The sequence below is a fragment of the Fomitopsis serialis genome (genome assembly GCF_022376445.1).
Source record: "Fomitopsis serialis strain Sig1Antser10 chromosome Unknown B0H18scaffold_107, whole genome shotgun sequence".
NCBI lineage: Eukaryota > Fungi > Basidiomycota > Agaricomycetes > Polyporales > Fomitopsidaceae > Fomitopsis > Fomitopsis serialis.
The window spans coordinates 118,007-137,737 of NW_025955067.1; the positions used below are offsets into that span (position 1 = coordinate 118,007).

The 19,731-nt window shown below is 56.3% G+C and overlaps 5 protein-coding genes across 5 annotated transcripts; 3 read left to right on the forward strand and 2 right to left on the reverse strand.

The window, feature by feature from the left end:
- Window positions 1-343: 343 nt before the first annotated feature.
- On the reverse strand, window positions 344-3,044 carry B0H18DRAFT_1036069 (cytochrome P450 monooxygenase). Its single transcript, XM_048030340.1, has 12 exons — window positions 2,774-3,044; window positions 2,605-2,716; window positions 2,335-2,526; window positions 2,136-2,284; window positions 1,961-2,076; window positions 1,768-1,889; window positions 1,488-1,658; window positions 1,417-1,439; window positions 1,281-1,362; window positions 1,097-1,225; window positions 889-1,032; window positions 344-826 (listed from the first exon to the last, which is right to left on the reverse strand). The coding sequence occupies exons 1-12, from the start codon at window positions 2,976-2,978 to the stop codon at window positions 733-735; spliced, it is 1,539 nt and encodes a 512-aa protein (XP_047888094.1). The 5' UTR covers window positions 2,979-3,044; the 3' UTR covers window positions 344-732.
- Window positions 3,045-4,815: 1,771 nt separating this feature from the next.
- Window positions 4,816-7,224, reverse strand: B0H18DRAFT_958529 (uncharacterized protein; the record flags this gene model as incomplete). Its single annotated transcript, XM_048042699.1, has 8 exons — window positions 4,816-4,985; window positions 5,067-5,591; window positions 5,654-5,819; window positions 5,872-6,149; window positions 6,217-6,270; window positions 6,312-6,725; window positions 6,813-6,888; window positions 7,042-7,224. The coding sequence occupies 8 exons, from the start codon at window positions 7,222-7,224 to the stop codon at window positions 4,816-4,818; spliced, it is 1,866 nt and encodes a 621-aa protein (XP_047888095.1).
- Window positions 7,225-8,271: 1,047 nt separating this feature from the next.
- B0H18DRAFT_958530 (cytochrome P450 monooxygenase) lies at window positions 8,272-10,519 on the forward strand (the record flags this gene model as incomplete). Its single annotated transcript, XM_048042700.1, has 13 exons — window positions 8,272-8,461; window positions 8,515-8,647; window positions 8,702-8,872; window positions 8,964-9,112; window positions 9,168-9,283; window positions 9,338-9,473; window positions 9,498-9,520; window positions 9,581-9,747; window positions 9,801-9,823; window positions 9,874-9,955; window positions 10,028-10,156; window positions 10,240-10,383; window positions 10,459-10,519. The coding sequence occupies 13 exons, from the start codon at window positions 8,272-8,274 to the stop codon at window positions 10,517-10,519; spliced, it is 1,524 nt and encodes a 507-aa protein (XP_047888096.1).
- Window positions 10,520-11,974: 1,455 nt separating this feature from the next.
- Window positions 11,975-12,926, forward strand: B0H18DRAFT_46215 (cytochrome P450). The gene is made up of 4 exons (XM_048038189.1): window positions 11,975-12,058; window positions 12,128-12,473; window positions 12,529-12,661; window positions 12,722-12,926. The coding sequence occupies exons 2-4, from the start codon at window positions 12,263-12,265 to the stop codon at window positions 12,885-12,887; spliced, it is 510 nt and encodes a 169-aa protein (XP_047888097.1). The 5' UTR covers window positions 11,975-12,058; window positions 12,128-12,262; the 3' UTR covers window positions 12,888-12,926.
- Window positions 12,927-15,081: 2,155 nt separating this feature from the next.
- Window positions 15,082-16,535, forward strand: B0H18DRAFT_958532 (cytochrome P450; the record flags this gene model as incomplete). The annotated part of the gene is made up of 8 exons (XM_048042701.1): window positions 15,082-15,144; window positions 15,198-15,258; window positions 15,374-15,387; window positions 15,439-15,605; window positions 15,660-15,682; window positions 15,736-15,817; window positions 15,860-15,997; window positions 16,463-16,535. The coding sequence occupies 8 exons, from the start codon at window positions 15,082-15,084 to the stop codon at window positions 16,533-16,535; spliced, it is 621 nt and encodes a 206-aa protein (XP_047888098.1).
- Between the last annotated feature and the right edge of the window lie 3,196 nt (window positions 16,536-19,731).

Sequence of the window (19,731 nt, forward strand, 5' to 3'; positions counted from 1 at the left end):
GTACGGTCGGTGACTCGGAGCATGGCAGTAAATGAATGTTTGTGTCACCCACGCTGCTCGCACGGCTCACAAATGCACGTCGAGGGTTGCGGTTTGCTCCTTGTACTTACATCATAAGACCCTTGGAGCACTGCAATCGCGGAACACATCTCGAAGCGCGTCGAAAAGGCTGGTGTGCCCTGAGAGAGTTTCAGGGAACGGGGACACCACATTGTAATTTGTACCAAATCATGGGCAAGCATCGCCTGAATCACGATTTCCGGTTCCTCTCTCGTTTGACCAGTGGGACCACCGCCACAAGCCGCGAGACCAAGCTCGGCAGACACACCGTATAAGAATGCCAGATACCGTGCTTGAACAGGGAGCAGATGACAACTCATACCGTCAACTCATGCAGAGACTTTGCGCCCGAGCGGTGATAGTGGTACTAAACGGCATATTCACGACTGCGAGAGGTAATGGTATCCCCGAGCTCCCTACTATTGATGAGGTCAGTTATCACCGCACTAGCAGCACATGCGTGCGCGATCCGTATTGGGCGCCTCGGTCCGTCTCATGTAAGTATCGTATATGCAGAATATGCAGAAAAGGGCAGTGCGTCAGCGAAGTTACCTATCCAGGAGCACTCCAGAAGCACAACCGTCACTACCAGCCATTTGAATTACTATGAGTATAACATTTCTGGACAGACTCACGGTTAACAGGTCCGTCGGTCCCACCGAATAGCAGAGCTTAGGTGAAGGCTGTCGTCGATGTGGCGAAACTGGCTATCAGGCCCGCAGCGGCAGCGCGAGGCTTGATGGAGCATACAAACTCCTTGGCATGACTGCACCGTACCCCCTTTAGAGAGTCCATTTCACCATGTGAGACGGTCGCGCTCGCGCTCACCTTACTGAGCCAGAAGTGAAGGACATCGGGGGAGTTATCTCCCCGCCCGACGCATCGCGGGCTTTCTGTATGTCCAAAGTAGCGATCATAGCGGCCATAGACAGCCAGATACTCCTATCAGCAAATCGGCGACCCGGACAAATCCTGCAGCAACAAAGTTTGATCTCAGTGTCGGAAGTTCTGAGTGGGTTAAAATTGCCCGACGCACCGCCTGCCGTAGCCAAAAACGATGTTGCTAGGACACAGCTCCTCCAAATCCTCCTCAGATAGACCCCAGAAGCGTTCCGGGCGAAATGTCTCCGGGTCGGGGTAGAGCTCCGCATTTTGAGTCATGCACCTGACAGGCAGGCAGTAAGCGACCGGGATGATCGTCGTTGTAGCATTGTACGAACCAGAGGTTCGTAAGGATCATGCAGTCCTTGGGCAGGCGGTAACCTCGGTACGTGTCTTCTTCACTGAGTGCATGCGGAATACCTGCGGAACTTGTGGGTCACGTCCATGCATCATTACAGCCGAGGCGCTATGCACCTAGAGGTACGGGGGCATTCCATCTGTTGGTGTAAGGCTACGTCGTCATAATGACACCAAGAGCGACTTACCGATAAACCTCTCTTAGCATACACTCCAGGTATGGTAGTGAGTTCCTGTCGCTAAGATCCGGTAGGCGATCGTTGCCAACGACGCGGTCGATTTCCTCTTGAGCTTTGACGTATGCTTCAGGGTGAAGGACCGCAGCTAACATGAAGTTTAGCAACACGGATTGTGTCTGTCTGAGGGATTAACGGGATGGCGCTTGTAGTCAACGGCGAACGAACAGTATCAACTCCAGCTACAAGACGTCTGAGTTAAGAGTGCCGCTGCCTCAATAACTACCGACACGTACCGACATAGGTTATTGCCCCGACGTTCATGATGTCATATCGTTCTTCAGCCAGCGTACCCTTCGCCGTACACTGCTCAATAAGAGACCTAACTAGCGATGGTTTCTCGTCTCCCGAAGCCTAAAAAATGCTCTCGTCAGTGGATTAGTAGCTCGCTTTTGAAGATCCGTCATACGATATCCCGCACGTACCATGAGTCTCTCAACCAGCTCGTATGGCTTCGTGTGCGCGAGCTGCACTGCAGCCTTCGTCTTTGCTGCCTGCCTCTTGAAGTCTGCACCCGGAAACCATGCAGGGACATGACGTACTATCGCAACCATCCGTCTGCGTTAGACGCGCCGAAAGGATAGAGTTCGAGACACTCACAGAACGGAATGAAGTCTACAATTGCGGCACCAGGCGTCGTAACTTCCGTCGTACCTTTCAGAGCTCGTTCCGCGTAGGTGAGATACTCGTCATCATCGGATGTAATTGCGTGTCCGTAGAGTGCTTCCAGGACAATGGAAGACGTGAACCTGGTGCATACGTCAGAGACTATCTTTCTCGGTACAACGATGATCCATACCTATGCAAGTGGGCCACATATTGTTCTGGTTTATACACGAGACCTCGGAGAAGGGTTCGAATTTCCCTTGACTGGGCTTGCGTCAATTGATCGAGCGCGCCTCTGGCAAAGAATGTCGAATGGATCCATCGCCGATGTTTTCTGAGTCGCTCGCCCATCCGTTGGGTTCCAATGATGTCTCCCCACCCAAACCTACCAAAATCCCCTGGTTAGCGAGTCAACGTGTAGAACAATGGCAAGTCCACTTGCAGATCGCGCAGGAGGACTGACGGTGGCCTGTCGGAGTACTTCGCACTTCGCTTCTCCAGAAGTTCTCTGGCGGCCGCTGTAGAGTTGACGATCAACGTCGGCCGCGTGAATAGTTTGAGGAAGATGATATCTCCTGTGGAATACGACCTTAGCGCCTGAGCACGGACTGCTGCAAGAGCCTGAAACCGACCGTATTGACTGCTCCATTTAGCATATGTTCTCTCTGCATCATCTATCGGGACCTGATGGATATTGCCTATGAATGGAAGAGGGCGAGGACCCGGAGGCAGGTCACTCGCTCGTGTAAACCGGGCGTAGAGCAAAACACAGCAGATCAGAGCAGCCGAGACAGTAGCAACGAGAGCTCGCAGGGGCTCGCAGCCAAGCAAGGACATGGTGATATGTACGACGAGTTATTCCCCGTCCCATGGCTTAACTATGGGAAGAATGGTGAGTGACGCTGCCCTTCCCTGGATGCAATAGAGTTCGCAAGCAATGCGAACAGATCAATGGTAAGTAGCCTAGGCCTGCTTAGTAGCGCGATATCAACCTTCGATTCCGCATCGCTGATAAGACCTGCATGTCATACCACGTTCCCCGTGAGCACTGCGACTATACGCCGGTGCTGCTAACATGGGAGTATTGTACATAGCTGGTGGGTTGCGTGACCACTCTTGACTGTGCGGCGCCACGGCAGATGGTCCAATCCTATTAGTGTCCTGAAGCCCGCAGGCAATCTTGATTTCCGCAACGATAGAATCCGCCCAGGTACTCGGCGAGTCAACCAGAAAAGCTCGAAGGTCATTGAAAGTGATGGCATAACACCTAGCAAGACGAGATTGATCTCGGCTTGCATATCACACCAAGCAATGGGTCGCAGAAAGGGATGTCGAATTGCCGTTCGAAGTCCGACCTCACAGTCGCTGCAGCAGAGGTCGTGGTGCGCATAGCAATCCCGTAATGGTGGCATCGATCGCGAGGTTGTCTACCTAAAACCTTCATCCACCCTCCGTCAACCAAAGAGAACGCTCACCACAGCCACAATCGATACAGACAGGGGAAGGAGCTTCCAGAGTCGCGTTGAGGATAAGATCGGTGCGGGCTGCCTGCGCGACGCTGGCTTAATGCGCCTGAATCCCGAACCTTTGTCAGTTGCCTACGTCCCGAAGGCCCATTCGTAGGCTCACACACCTGGGAGTTGAACGCGTCCGCCTGTCCCGCCGTGTACACCACAGGGAACAAGTGTCGCAACGGCAGTATTGGAATCCGCTGTAATCTGGCAGGTGTCCTTCGCGGTATTGGAGGGTATATGAGCACGTCGTAGAACAATCCCGACACCTGGCGCACTGGCGGGCGGTACGTAGACGAGTCGAGGCCGGACGCAAGGATGTCGGCGCGACGAACGGGAAAGAACTGCAGAGAAGATTGAGCCAACTGACACACTATGAAAACTTATTCAGTATCTGGCCCGACTCGACACGCGCTCGTCGCTCGTCGCTCGCCGGTATTGAACTTGAGGCTCGCGCAGAGGACAGAACGGAGCCAATGCAGACGTGGGCGACGCGGCCGGGTACATGCCGATGCGGGGAGACTCATCTGCATCACCAGGAAGAGCTACAGAGAGTGGACGGAGGTTTATCGACAGGCCTAAGTAGTGGTGGCTAGTGGTGGTCCAAGTCGAGGAGGAGACGAAGATACGACTTTAGGAAGGCGCATTACCAAATGAGGAAGGTTTACATGGCGGCTCTCCGATGCCCCGACACTGCGACAGGCTTTTGTCAACCGCTCTTGCCAGCAGGGGTGGGCCAGTTTCAGCCCATATGCATATGCATGATCACACCGAGGAACAGGTCGCGAAAAGGAATGCCAATTGTCAAATGTATCAATGAACAACAAAGTCATGGACGCAGGCAGGGTACGTAGGAAGGGTATCTCCGTATCAATACAGTGATGGCAGTGCATGCGCGTGCGCGCTTCGTCTCGCGGAGTATCGTACAGAACAGCAGCAATGGTGTGCGAAACAACAGACCGACCTTCGAGATCTCCAGAGTAACCAAAATATAACCAAGTTGACGATGCATAAATATCGCTGCCCGCCGCGATGAGTCAACGTCGCAGCCGGGTGGCGGAGGGGTTCAGCGCGAGGAGAGAGGGAAAGGGAACGGCACTCAGGCGAGGTACCCAGTCTCGAGCGCGCGGGCGGCAGCCCCGCCTGGGTGACGCCCTGGTCATTCACGACAGCACATTAGCGAAGTTGGTCTGGATGCCGAACACCGCGTTGAACGCATCTGCCTGGGCACCAGTCTTCGCGGTCTGCTTGTCTGCCGCGCAGTGGCGGACGCACAGGTCGCCTTTGCGGTGGCGTCTGCGCCGCACGAGTTCGTGAGCGTGTCGCACATGAACTGCGTGATGATATCATGTTGTCCGCGGAGCCTAGCGGTATGGTCAGCAGCCATGGCTCAGAACACGAGTGGGAAGACTACTGTGGGCGTAGCTCGTCAAGTCTTTCGGCTCAAACGCGGTCTCCTTGCGGTTGTCCAAGCCCTGCGCGAAGACGATCTCCGGAACTGACACGAGCCAAAGTTGCCGATGCCACTCGAGGAAGCCGTGGAGCCGCGGTTGCAGCAGCAGAGGCGGCGGCGGGCGGCAGAGGTCGCGACAGCAGCAGCAGAGGTCACGGTGGCAGCGGCCGTAGTGGCATCCTTGCGCCCGTCTTCGCGATTGCAGAGGCAGCAGCAGTCGCAGAGGCGGCAGCAGCTTCGTCGACGCGGCACCCGACGCGCCCTGAGTCACACCCTGGTCGTTCACCGCCGCGACGTTCGCAAAGTCGGTCTGAATCCCGAACACGGCGTTGAACGCGTCCGCCTGCGCGCCCGTCTTCGCGGTCTGCTGGTCGGCGGCGGTGATGGCGGACGCACAGGTCGACTTGGCGGTAGCGTCCGCGCCGCATGAGTTCGTGAGCGTGTCGCACATGAACTTCGTGATGATGTCGATGTTCTGCGCAGAGTCTGGAATGAAGCCACGGCGTCAGTACAAACGCTGCGGGAGGTATCAGACGCGCTGGGCGCACCGTGGGCGTAGCTCGTCAGATCCTTAGGCTCGAAGGCGGTCTCCTTGCGTCCGTCCAGACCCGTGGCGAAGACGATCTCGGGGACAGAGCACGAGCCGAAGTTACCGATGGCGCTCGAGGATGCGGTCGAGCTACCCGTAGCAGCAGCAGAGGTCGCAGGCACCGCCTACCCAAGTCCATCAGCCACCCTCCTCATTTCAGCTGAAGATGTCACTCACCACAGCGACATTCGATGTAGCCGCCGCCGCGGCGGAGGCACCTGCCGCGCCCAGCGTAGCACCTGTGTTGCTCACTTGCGCGACGTTCGCGAAGTCCGTCTGGACCCCGAACACCGCGTTGAACGCGTCCGCCTGCGCGCCGCTCAGCGCGGGCGTGGCGGCGGTAGCGGCGCTGGCAGCGGTCTGGCAGGTGTCCTTCGCGGTCTGGTCCGCGCCGCAACTGTTCGTGAGCGTGTTGCATATGAAGCCCGTGATGACGGCGATGTTGTCCGCGGAGCCTGCGGAAACGAGAGCAAGTGTGTCAGAACATTTTTGAGACGACCGAGAACGCGGAACCGCGCTGACCATGGTTGTACGACGTGAGGTCTTTAGGCTCAAACGCAGTTTCGGTTCGCCCGCCTAGGCCCGCGCGAAGATGATCTCGGGAACGCTGCACGAACCAAAGTTGCCGATAGCGCTCGAGCTCGCGGTGCTGGACGCAGCGGCTGCAGAAGCGACCGCGACGTTCGATGTCACGCTCACACTCGCCGTCGCCGTCTCAGTCGCATCCACCGTAACAGTAACCGTAGCCGTCTGCGGGGCCGCACACGCAGCGGCGGCCGCGCTGCTTTTCGCAATCGCGACGTTAGTCGTGGCCGCGGCAGCGGTGGATGCGGCGGCAGATTGGGTGACACCTTGGTCATTCACGGCGGCTACGCTTGCGAAGTCGGTCTGGATACCAAAAACAGCGTTAAACGCGTCGGCCTGGCCGCCGGTCTTGGCGGTGACGGTGTCAGCGGCAGCCTTGGCAGACGCGCAGGTCTGCTTGGCAAGGCGTCCGCGCCGCAGGAGTTGACGAGCTGGTCGCACATGAACTGGGTGATGATGTCGATGTTTGTGCGGAGCCTAGCAGGATAGCCATGGTCACACACTGAAAAGGGATCATGAATGTTGAAACTCACTGTGGGGGTAGCTCGTCAGATCGGCGGGCTCGAAGCTCGTCTCCTTGCGGTTGTCGAAGCCGACAGCGAAGGCAATCTGGGGAACCGTGCAAGAGCCAAATCGCCTATCTGCGACGAGGAAAGCGTGGAAGATGCGGCGGCAGCCGCTGCAGTGGCGGTCGCACCGGAAGCGGTGGCGCCTATTCACAAAGCTTCAATTGGCTTGAACACAGGAACAATGGCAACGCACCGCTGCAACAGCTCCGGTAGCAGTGACCGTCGCCGCCTCGTCAACAGTTACAGTGACGATGGCGCACGTGGAGTCATCGCGGACATTGTTAATGGCCCACTCATCGTAGGAGCGGTCATGGAGGAACGGGCGGGCGTGGACAAGGCCAAAGAGGGGCAGCGCGAGAACAACCTTGGAGAACATCGTTGGTTTTGAAGTTTGGTCACAAGGGAAGTCGATCAAAGGAGGGTGTTGCTGGCCTGCGGCGTGCGATAGAGGAGACGAAGAGACTGCAAGAGGAGAGCCTAGCTAGAGGCGGTACCGGGACACCTGGTCGGATGACGAGCGAAGGGACGGCCGTTCAACGACACAAGGCAGCGCAAACGCGAGCGAGAGCGAACGTGAAGGAAATGGGGCAACCGAAGGGCGATGGGAGAGTCCTTGGCCGCGCGAGGGCATGTTATAAGCAAACATCAGGAGACCGCATGGTGCGACGCGGCCCGGTTGGTGTAGAGACTGCACACGGCAACCCAACGACGGTCGTCGTCGGTCGATAAATGAACGCGTTGCTGGGCTGATCCTCCGTTCCTCCCGAGATCCCATTCAGCCGCCGGTATGTGCGTGCCTGGGCGTGCCTGGTAAGTACACGTTTGGGCCAGAGCACAAGCTCCAGCCTCCGGTATCCAGGACTCCTACAAACTAGAGTCAGTGACTCATCTTCAAGGAAAATACAGTACTGACCTACCTGATTCTCCTATGTAAGTATGCACGTCGCGTCCTGTCGCCTCGCGGCGATCGGTGTGGGAGACAGAATGTGTTCGCGGGAGCCACGTGAATCACAACTGCCCGGGACTGGCAGTAAGCGCTAGCGCCGCGTGAGCATGCAAACATTGGTTGATCATCGAGGCTCCGTCATTGTACCTCCTTCCAGTCACACAACTATAGCAAGGTGAGCACCAATGGATCAACACAAAGTCAATCTCGACTCATCGACTCGTGGCGGACGTCTTCTAGTAGTCGCAATGGCCTCTCTTGCGGTTTCACCGCCAACTGGAACCTGCGGCTCCGGTGCTCCTTTCGCACCGTTCGTCGAGCGCGCCGAAACACGACAGACAGTTCATTAAAGCGTGCGAGCTGGCGCCTGGAAGCGTACTTAAGTTCATTGCGGCCTGTCGCCCGTTGGCTCATCGACTGCGGCTGACGGACGCTGATTGAGAGGCACTCACCGACGCTGCAACCTGAGGGTTCAGGATGTTGGACTCCACGGCTATTCTAACTCTGGCCTTCTTCATCACGGCAGCGTACTACGCACTCAACGGCTGGTACTCACGCTCGCAAAACCTACCTCCAGGTCCCCGTCCGTTGCCAATCATAGGCAATGCACATCAGATGCCGCTGGAGTACGGCGAGAAGACCTTCGCCGAGTGGTCTTCTCAGTACGGTGTGTCCGTCGTGATTCTGTGACCCTTGGTATGTGCTCACTGCGCAGCATAGGCGATGTCATCTTTGTGAAGGTGTTCCATCGGCCAATCATCCTCCTAAACTCTGCGCGAGCGGTGCGCGATCTCATGGAGAAACACAGCCTGAAGTGCTCCGGCAGGCCACCGTCCGTCTTGCTCTCCGAGCTGTGAGCAAGCATACTAGAGTGTGCTGCGGTTGTACTGATGGACTCGCCCGCCAGGTCGGGGTGGGGAGACGTGCTGGCAGTGATGCAGATGAGCGAGCGGCTCCGAAAGCATCGACGATGGCTCCACTCCGTCCTGTTCGCCGAAGGCGCACTTGACAAGTTTCGCTCTGTCCAACGGAGAGAAGTCGATGTCCTCCTCGCCTCTCTGCTACACGCGCCGGATGAGTACGCTGCTCACCTCCACAGGCAAGTACCAACTGCCTTCATCCCCCACGTGGACGTGCGACGTTGATCATGATGCAATGATGGCGATCAGGTTGACCGCATCGCTGATGATGGAGTCCATCTATGGACATACTGTTACCTCGGACGACGACGAGTACCTGCATTATGCAGAGGCAGCGCTGAAGGGCACGACAGAGGTCGCGTCGCCTGGCGCGGCTATCGTGGATATCTTACCCTTCCGTGAGTACACTGTCCACATCTTCCAAGCAGGCACTGGCCTGACGCGATCTTACAGTCCGCCACATACCGAGCTGGATGCCCGGCGCGGGATTCAAACGCGAGGCTGCGAAAGTGAAGGTGTCCATCGAGGAAGCGCATGTGAAGCCGTACGAGATGGTCGAGAGAGCAATGGTATGTTCGGAGTGATGCTCATATGAGGATGACAGCCCTTTGATAGCGTCGCAGGCCGCGGGAGACGAGAAGCCATCACTCGTGCGGAACCTCATCGACGAGTACAAGCATAAGGCGACGTTAGCCGAAGAACGTCGCGACATCATGAGCGCAGGAGCCGTGAGCTACATCGGTGCGCGCTTTCAGCTATGTACGTCGAGCCCCATTTGACCAGCATACCCAGCTGGCGTCGACACGGTAAGTATACGTACGTAGTCCCATCGAGTGAGGGCGCTGAGCGGAAGTCAACGTCGCCAGACGAAGACTGTCCTTCTGAACTTCATCCTGTGTGCTGTCCTGTTCCCCGAAGCGTACACCAAAGCTCAGGAAGAGATCGATCGCGTCGTCGGCACCGCCCGGTTGCCCGACGTCCCGGACAGAGAGGCGCTGCCTTACCTCGACTGTTTCTTGAAGGAAGTCTACCGGTAGGTCGCTGTCTTCTGTAGTTGTCAGCCATGGTCTGACTGCGTGTACTTAGATGGAATTGCCCTGTACCTTTAGGTAGGGCAACTCTAGCGCATTGTGGACGAGTCTGAGTGTTGGACTGGCAGGGGTCCCACACGCGCTGAGCGAAGACGACGAGTACCGAGGGTGGTACATACCGAAGGGATGCATGGTCATTCCCAATCTCTGGTCAGCCCTCCTACACCTCCGGATACGAGCGTGCAATCCGGACCTGACACCGACTGACTCTGCTGCGGCTAGGCTCATGACGGTGGATGAAGAGGTATACCCTGAGCCTTCCGCCTTCCGCCCAGAACGCTTCCTGGGCCTCTCCGGGGAAGAGGCGGAACAGTTGGATCCTCGTAACATCGTTTTCGGTCACGGAAGGCGGTGAGCTTAGTCCTCCGCTCCAGTTGGCGCCGATGACTGAGTGCTGCGTACTTACCCGACGTCTGCCATTTCTGCGTTTCCAGAATTTGCCCGGGTCGTCGGTTCGCGGACGTCAGCGTCTGGCTTGCCGTGGCGAACATCGTCGCGGCATTTGACATCCGGAAAGCACGAGACGCAGGTGGAAAGGAGATCACGCCCCCGCTATCATTTGTTCCTGGTGCAGTGAGGTGAGCGATTTCGTGGACGCATCCTGCAAAGGCGAATGTACTAACGTCTGCTGCTAGCCACCCCCGGCCTTTCAGGTGCCTGATCACGCCGCGCATGCAGGCTACGGACATTCTGGCTGGCTTGAGCTTGAGTTGAGCAGCGTCTTCCCGCGAGGCGTCAACGCTGCTCCAATTATGATACACAGCGGCCAGGTACTACTCTCGCCGCTTGGTGTTCATATGCAGCGCACGCTCTAGTGCTTGCGATCCGCGGACGTTGTTGTAACTCGTCAGATGAGCGATGAGTGATGCTGATACAGCCCTGACTTTCGTATACAGACTGTTGTTCATGGCATGTGTACAAGGCCTGGCCGCTCCCAATGGCTAGCTCTAGTGCGTCCCTGGGCGTGATGATACAGAACGCATGTCAGTTGCGGCGCGGAGTAGGGAGAAGCGGCCGTCGTACATCCATATGGATGTTAGCGATAATGCACCCTTGACGAAGATCGATAGGACAGTACCCTCACGGAAACAGTTTTGCCCTTGAACTTAGTTCCGACATCGACATGCGAAAGGAAGCCCCTTCCCTGTCACATGAGCGTTAGGGTATGAAGAGGGTTCTTCAGGTACGTATCAGCGTGTCTCTCGTTATGCAAACAGCTGATAGCTGAGTTCTCTGAATGTTGCCCACTTTCAGTGGTGCAACATACCTACATGTCGTTTTGGCTTCCCGCAGTTGACCCGCAGCTCCGAGGTCGTTTTTGAGTGAAGATTGGCCCGTGCTGATGTTGCCAGAGTAGATTGTGCGTGCCACGCATGCAATGCTTATTTTGCTCAAGGGCAGCAGAGGTATGTAGTCTGTAGTGCCGCTGCCCAGACGTCCCATTCACAAAAGTTCATTCACGAGGAGTAGGTCAGCGCTTCCGTCGTGCGGTCAGCGTCCACCAGGAGCATGAATACGATGTCATACCCCGCGACTGGTCAGCACCCGTACTGCTCTACGGCGCGGAAGACGTGGTTATCGTTCAAACTAGCATCTTCTCGGTACCGTCATCGGAACCTTCCTCACGCCCCAAGCGGTCGCCCTTTCTCAAGCAATCGGTGAACGCAAGACGTCCTTAGGATCAGCGCGCGGTGACCGATGGTGAGCACATTTTCAAATCAGTATACTGAGTGGCGTAGTCACATGGTGTCTGCAGCTTTGGACAGTGACGTGCACTGGAAGCAGATCCTCTGTGCAACGCTCCGACACATAGCTTGCAACACTGCAGATTGCATTCACAACTACACTTGTGCTGCATGCTCTCGCCCGATCGCTGCTTACCTTGGCGGTACCCACCAACGTCCAAGTCACCACCATGAGAGGCCAGATTACTCGCAGATGTACGTCTGAGTAAGGCATGACTATGTGTCTCCGTGCTTCGTTTTACCTCACTGTTCGTTGAGGTGTCATTCCATAGCCATCACACAGATGCCAAGTTCCCGCAACTCTATCCCTGTCGCCGTGACGTCTTGGAACACTGGAGTCGCTAATGGTGCCCGCGTCTTGAGAATCTTCCACAGCTCAAAGCTGTCAAGGTTGCCGATGGGGCTTACCCGGGGTAGTCGGTATGAGACTGCAGTTGACGGTGTGCGGAGTTTGCTGATATCTCGTTCGTGGGACTGCTGTTACGGCAACGTTCTCGAATTCCACGGCGTGAGTCATCGTAAATGCTCTCCTCCTCCAGCTGCAAGTGTCGCGCCAAATTTAATTGAGTATCTTCAGCATCCGGAGCCTTGCGTGACGCCATTGAAGCATCCCTGATAGGTCAGGGATAAGTCCAATTCATTATAGCCCTCGAGGCATTGACAGCAGGTCAGGATATTTCATAACAAACAAGCCAACTCTCTGTCTACGCCCATGCCCAGCTGCACTATGTTCCTCGGTATCAGCTCTGCATATCTCGCAGTCCCCCCCGTCGTGTTATGCCTCGTGTTTTGCTTCTACCTTTGGAGGGCTAAACGGCATGATCTGCCTCCAGGGCCCCCACGCGTCCCTTTTTTGGGAAATATACTTCAGCTGCCGTCGATCGACCAGCACAAAACTTTCACGGGATGGGCTGTGCAGTATGGTATGTCTCCAGTATTGATGCGTAGACCTCCTTTGATTTACTGATTCGATGATAGGCGATATTGTCTACGCAGAGTTCTTCACTCAACCCGTTGTCATCGTCAATTCCGTGAAATGCGCATACGATCTGATGGAAAAGCGCAGCGCGAGATACTCTGAGCGGCCACGATTCGTGAGGATTGTCGATATGTGCGTGCAGTCTGTCACATCCCGGCATGTAACTCGAATTATTGATCCTTCGGTGTCTAGGATCGGTTGGTCAGGAAACAGTGCGTTCATGCAATACGACAACAGATGGAAACGCCATAGGAAGCAGGCTCCTAAAACCAGCCGTCCATGGCGTTCTCGCTCCTACATGTCGATAGCCCACCATATGCTGAATCCGAAAAAGGCAATTGTGTTTAGTGTTATGTAATGTCCGAAGTTTATGCGACTAAGAGGAGGAGAACGCCATAGGACGGCTGGCCAATTTCGTCCCCGAGGCCACCCCGAGGCATGCGCGCTTCGCCCTCAGGCCAGCAGTGCGGTCACAGTAAGTGACTGAGCGCCTTTCAGCGAGTTTCGGGGTCCCGCTTGGCTCGCTTGCCCCGAGTCATCCAAATCAGGACATCGCTCGACGCTCGTGCGTCGAGGCGCGATTCATGATGGTTTTCGGTCTCGTATCCCTCCAATGGGAGGATGTGGGACTGACAACACATTTGGGAAATTCAGTGAGCATTTCTTTGGTGCCTCGCGTCGCTGCCCCAAAATTTGACAAAATAAATGAGCGGGGACTCGAACCCGTGCACCCAAAAAGGCGATCGGCGGCCATGACCACTGCACCAAAGTACCAACACTGCTTCATTGACGGCACTAAATAAGAGTACCAGCCAGCTCGTGGGACCCATTGCCTGTTAACTCCGAAGTACACGCCCACCCTTGTATAAATGACGGGATAATCATTGTCAGTGCCCCATGTGGCAGACTCGTGGGACCCATTGCCTGTTAACTCCGAAGTACACGCCCACCCTTGTATAAATGACGGGATAATCATTGTCAGTGCCCCATGTGGCAGATGCGCTGCCCGGCACGTCAGCGAAGCACACGGTCACTGCAGTATGCACGTCGTGATGTGCTACATAGGGGTGGCTGCCCACGATACGAGAAGCACCGACACATCCTACGCGCGGTGAGCACGACGATCGACTTGCCGACCATCCTCGGCACAGAGGAGGGGATAGACGCCCTTGCGAAGTTCATCGGAAAAAGCAACGCGTTTACGAAGACGGGAGACCCGCCAGGCGGATGGCGCGAAGAAGACCAGGACCAGGAAGCGAGAGAAGAAGATGCGGAAGACGAAGACGACGAAGACCCGAGCGGAGAGGAAGACCAGGACCAGGACGGAGGAGAGGCGGAGAACGACGAGGGCGAAGAAGACTAAACGGTACTAGCTGCACGGCGAAGTACCGTCCCCACACCCTACCCAACACCACCATCGACACATCGTGCACTAGGGGGGCAATCCCGGCTTGCGCCCCTAGGAGAAAGACACCGGAGTGCCGAGATATGGACCGTATGCTTTCCCCTCATTTCTCGCTTCTTCATTATTCTCTATCTTTATTACCATGCGTGTTACGTCCCGACCTCAGACCACACCATTAGACCCCGTCTCACAACCCGATTAGATTGCCTGCCCATTACTATACACACATCACGTCTATAGACTACTATACCACCTCGAACGGGACGCAGGTCTGGGTGGCGCGTTTTAACGCCCACATTTGTACAGGCCGGCGTCCGCCGCGTCTTAGCACGTTGTTTGCTTGTTGCGGTTAATAAATGCTGAGTTCATCATCATCATCACATAGGGGTGGCCATAAATGGGTCCCACGAGCTGGCTGGTACTCTTATTTAGTGCCGTCAATGAAGCAGTGTTGGTACTTTGGTGCAGTGGTCATGGCCGCCGATCACCTTTTTGGGTGCACGGGTTCGAGTCCCCGCTCATTTATTTTGTCAAATTTTGGGGCAGCGACGCGAGGCACCAAAGAAATGCTCACTGAATTTCCCAAATGTGTTGTCAGTCCCACATCCTCCCATTGGAGGGATACGAGACCGAAAACCATCATGAATCGCGCCTCGACGCACGAGCGTCGAGCGATGTCCTGATTTGGATGACTCGGGGCAAGCGAGCCAAGCGGGACCCCGAAACTCGCTGAAAGGCGCTCAGTCACTTACTGTGACCGCACTGCTGGCCTGAGGGCGAAGCGCGCATGCCTCGGGGTGGCCTCGGGGACGAAATTGGCCAGCCGTCCTATGGCGTTCTCCTCCTCTTAGTCGCATAAACTTCGGACATTACATAACACTAAACACAATTGCCTTTTTCGGATTCAGCATATGGTGGGCTATCGACATGTAGGAGCGAGAACGCCATGGACGGCTGGTTTTAGGAGCCTGGTCGAGGCTGGAATAACAGAAGCACTCGGAGGCAGTGGCTCCGGCTTAGCGCTGGTAGACTTCTTTCCGATGTGTAAGTAATTATTCATCGCGTCCTGGGGTACTCTCATTGCCGATATCCAGTGAAATATATACCGACATGGATGCCTGGTGCAGGCTTCAAACGGGGGGCCTCAATGGCTCGGGATGCTGTTGCGGCCATGGAAGATATACCCTACAACACAGTCAAGCACGACATGGTACGTACAGATGATTTGTTGACACTGGCTGAGTGTACTGAATTTGAGCCCAGGAATCTGGCGTCGCAAAACCCTCGTTCACGACAGCCATGATCGAGGACTGTATGAAGAACGGTGAGTTAACCAAGGAGGACGAGTCTGATATCAAGGGCGCTGCAGGTACTCTGTACTCAGGCACGTTTCCTTGATTTACCTATCTACGCACAATTGTGACCCCCACTTTGATTAGCGGGGACTGATACGGTAAATCTGGCGAAATCATGACGCAATTGGCAAAAGGCTCATGAAATACAGTCGTTAACAAGCATGATCGTATTTGTCCTCGTGATGGTGCAATACCCAGACGTGTTCAGAAAGGCTCAAGACGAGTTGCTGCGCGTCGTTGGCGACACAAGGCTCCCGGACTACGAGGATAGGGCATCGCTTCCGTATCTTGAGTGCATTATCAAAGAGGTGTACAGGTATGGCACGATATACAGTCAACGACGAATACTATCTTGATATCCGATCCACAGATGGTGCCCAGCAGTCCCTACAGGTAGATTGCGTTGATATATCTTGTCATTCTTTGGGCCCGACTTTCGATTTCAGCGATTCCGCATCAGGCCGCAGATGACGATGTCTACCGCGGGTACTACATACCCAAAGGTTCGATGATCATTCCAAACATATGGTATGTAAAATCATGGTCCTTTGTGCGATTCGCTGAACCTAGTTTCAGGGCAATGCTCCGGGACCCCGAGGTATACCCAGAGCCCGACGTCTTCAGGCCTGAGCGATTCTTCGGTATGGCTACAGACAAGCAGTCAGTCATGAAAGATCCGAAGAAGATAGTCTTCGGCTTTGGACGGAGGTGAGGCTGCGGCACACTGAATACCATTCCAGACTAATTTTGGGACAGAGTCTGTCCAGGACAATACTTTGCTGACAACAATGTGTGGCTTGCTCATCAGGAAAATCCAGATTCCCTAAGTTTGACTATTTTAGCTCTAATTAGTTTCATCTTCCTAATGACACTCTGACTGAGTATAATTAGTACTAATCAGAATGATACACATATTTTAGCTCATACTTTGAAGGTCTTATTCATGTTAGCCATACTTGTTCATAATCCTCAGCACATTGTGACATTAATATGTCTACTGTACAGCCATGTCTGTCAAGATGTTGGTCAACATGCAAAGTAGATCATTGCTTCTGAAACAATACTAGTGGTCCATTTGCACGGTGCAACTGGCCCAGGTCATAGGTATCACAAGCAGAATGTATAATGAGTATGATATCAACAACTCGTACATGAGCTCTATTTAATATACAGGTATGCAACAGGGGTGGACATCGAGAGCGGCTGGTCGAAACAGTATACTTGCATGTGGCTCATTGTCCTTTGAGCAGTGTCCAACCAGCAAGCGGGCGAACGAGCAGGGAATGAATGGGTACGTGAACGACGTGAATGAAATGGGCAAGGCGGCGGGAGAGCGAGCGAGCGAGCGAGTGAATGGGTCGGCAGGAAAACAAACGAGGGAGTGTCAGGCCAGTGTGGCAGGGAAATGGGATGCTAAGATGCGAGAAATCGAGAGTATTCGACACACCCACTGATCATACCCTTGGCACGGTGCACATATATCAGCACTCGATGGGGATGACGCGCGTGAGGGTAGTCGACGCGCGTGCTGGTAGTCGACGCGGCGCGCAGACACGTCCGAGGTGATGAGGACCGTGAGCTAGCTTGCGCCCTCGCGGAACGACACAGCGGATTTCCAACATCTTCGTCATTATCTGGCCTTCGAGCCGTGCAACACCTGGTCATGTGCGAGGATGCGGAGGAGACGAGAGAGCTGACGTAGTCGATCCGCGCGCAGAGCTCAACAGCCGGAGAGCGTGGTGACATAGTCGAGCGGCCGGTGGAAGTCGATGTCAGAGACGCGAGCGCGGACGTCATCGAAGCGGGCGTGCATGTCGGTTCGAGGTCCGGAAGGTGCGGGCGCACAACTGGTATGTCGGGTATGCGCACGCGAGGATCCCATCGAACCCGGGTACGTCGGGTATGTGAGAGCAGCTTCAGTTGACTGTAATCCGTCTCGTCGTCTTGACTCACTCCAAAGATATGGGGGAGTCAAGCTGGGACAGGCGTGCTTCGAGCGAGGCGAGGTAGAAGAGGACATGGTAGGCGTAGCGAGGCGAGACAGATGTTTGAGAAGTCGAGGGCTTCTAGAGAGGGGCGCAAGTACTGGCAGAAGTTTGTCGTCCGGCGAACACGGCGAGCACGTCGGCCAGCGACCCCCGAAAGCGAGTGACGAGGTAGCTATGGCACGCGATGTGCTCGCAGGGCGCGTGCGTGCACGGGCTTTTCGGCGGATTGAAGCGGAAGTGGGCGAGCAAGCGAAGGGCCGGATGAGCGGGCGTACAGACAAACGAGTAGGTGTGTGGGTGAGCAGACCAGATAGTTGAACAGGCGGGCGGATGAGTCTCGACTGAGGTCGCGAACAAGTGGGCATGCAAACGCTTGAACGGGCAGGCGAGCAAGTGGGGGTCGGGCCGGTGGGACAGTGGGCGAGTGAGCGGGCATAGCGAGTTACCAACCGCAGCGAAGGGAAGATACATCGAAAGCGGCGCACCTTTGGTTTCCGAGCCTTTGCGCTCCTTCTTCTCCGAGTCGCCCTTCACGTTGCACACACTCTCTATCTCCTCCCTCCGCGTTCGTTTTCTTATGACCAGCGGATGGCGCGGGAGCCTTGATGCATGGGGGTTGGCTATGGTGTTTGGTAGTAGCAGTGGCGGGTGAGTCGCAAGTCGGGGATGACGAACCAGTAAGTGTGCGGGGCCGCGGGCAGACAACGCAGATGGGCGGATCACCAGGCGTAGAGACGGGCAGGCGAGCGGATGGCCAAGACGGCGAGCGAGTAGATAGATGGGTCGATGCGCAAGCAAGCAGTGGGCGGACAGGCGAGATGGGACTTGGGTGATGTTCGGACTCTGCCACTCTGGCGGTTGTCGAGAGCCAGGTTCGGGCGCTAAAGACTTGGCTCACGTCTCCCAGTGCCACGTCGCCAGCGCATCCGCCCACGCATCTGGCTTGCATCCGCCCTCTCGATGATTTGCCTACCTTCTCGCACACACCCACCCTCCGATGCATGCCCATTCTCTGGCGCCTGCTTCCCCTCTCGTTTACGCCCGCTCTCACCCGCCCGCCCACTGTTGCCTACCTGCTCCCGCCGCCCGCTCACCCGTTCTCGCCGCCTGCTCCCCAGCCCCTGTCTGTTCACCAGCCTGCGCCGCCTCGTGTACTTTCATCGCCCGTCTCGCCCACTGGGACCCGCCTATCAGGCGCTCTCACCGCTCTCTGCTGCTCACCGTTCTCGAGTACGTGCCCGTCCTAGTCTCTCGCTCTCCCCTATGCGCCTGCCCGTTCTCTCCTGCCCGCCCGCTCTCACCGCCCGCCCTCACGCGTCTCGCCCGCCGTCTGCCAATCCACACCCTCGGTAGCTTGTTCGCCTGCCCAGTCTCGCCTCTTCGCTGGCTTGCCCACCCTCCCGCTCTCGCTCGCCCGCTCGTTCCTGCCCACTCGCCCCTTCGTTCTTGCCTACTCGCCCCTCTTGCTAGCTCTTGTCTGCCCGCCCTTGCATTCTCACTAGCTCGCTCGTCCGCCCGCTCTTTCCCGTCTGCATGTCTTTCCTGTATGCCTGTCTTGCCTGCCCGCACCCTCACCTTCCTGCCAACTCACTTGCCGGCCCGTTTGCACTCGCCTATCCCGCCTGCTCGACCTGTCTCACTCGCCTGCTCTGCACGCCCTCGGGTTGCCTACGAGGAGGTCAATGGCGACAACTTCGCATCTGATGGCAACGTTTTCAAGCTCATTGGCCTTCGCACGCTCTTCGACTCGGACACCAAGCAGACAATTCACGAAGCACTAACTCTCAGTGTGCAGATGCTGTTGCGCGACCGCCGGTATCTCTTCCCCGACGATGTCGAGGTATGTATATTAGAGTTGCCCTGTATTGATATTGACCTACCCATCCAGCACATTTCTGCAACGGTGCACGCGTTCGGGCGTGCGCTACCACGAGCACACCAATAGCTCCAGTCGGAACTCCAGTCGGAACACGGACTGTAGTCAACGAATGGGCGGCGGTGAGTACAGACATAGACATATGAACGAGCTGACTGCCTGTACAGGGTGCGGCGGCATGCAGCACAACACGCACGACGACCGCGACTCGGAGCACGCAGGACCAATGCGGCCCTGCGTGTAGACACAGCGAATGGGCGTTCGGTGGGTAGGTGGGCGAGCCGCCAGATAGTGGATGAGCAGGTGGAGGAGCGGGCACTCCGGCAGGTGGGCCAGCGGGTGTGCGGACGCGCAGGTGAGTAGGCAATCGGACGGGCGGGTACAGGGCGCGGAGCAGCACTACACAGGCCGACCGCGAGCGTGCTGGGTGAACGTCTAGCACGTAGACACGGCTGACGAACGGGCGCACAACCGAGCGGGCAGACGGACGAGCAACCGGACGGGAGGACTCGCGGACGGGAGAACTCGCAGAGGGGCAGGCAAATGAGCGCGGCCACCGTGAGTGTACTGGGCAAATG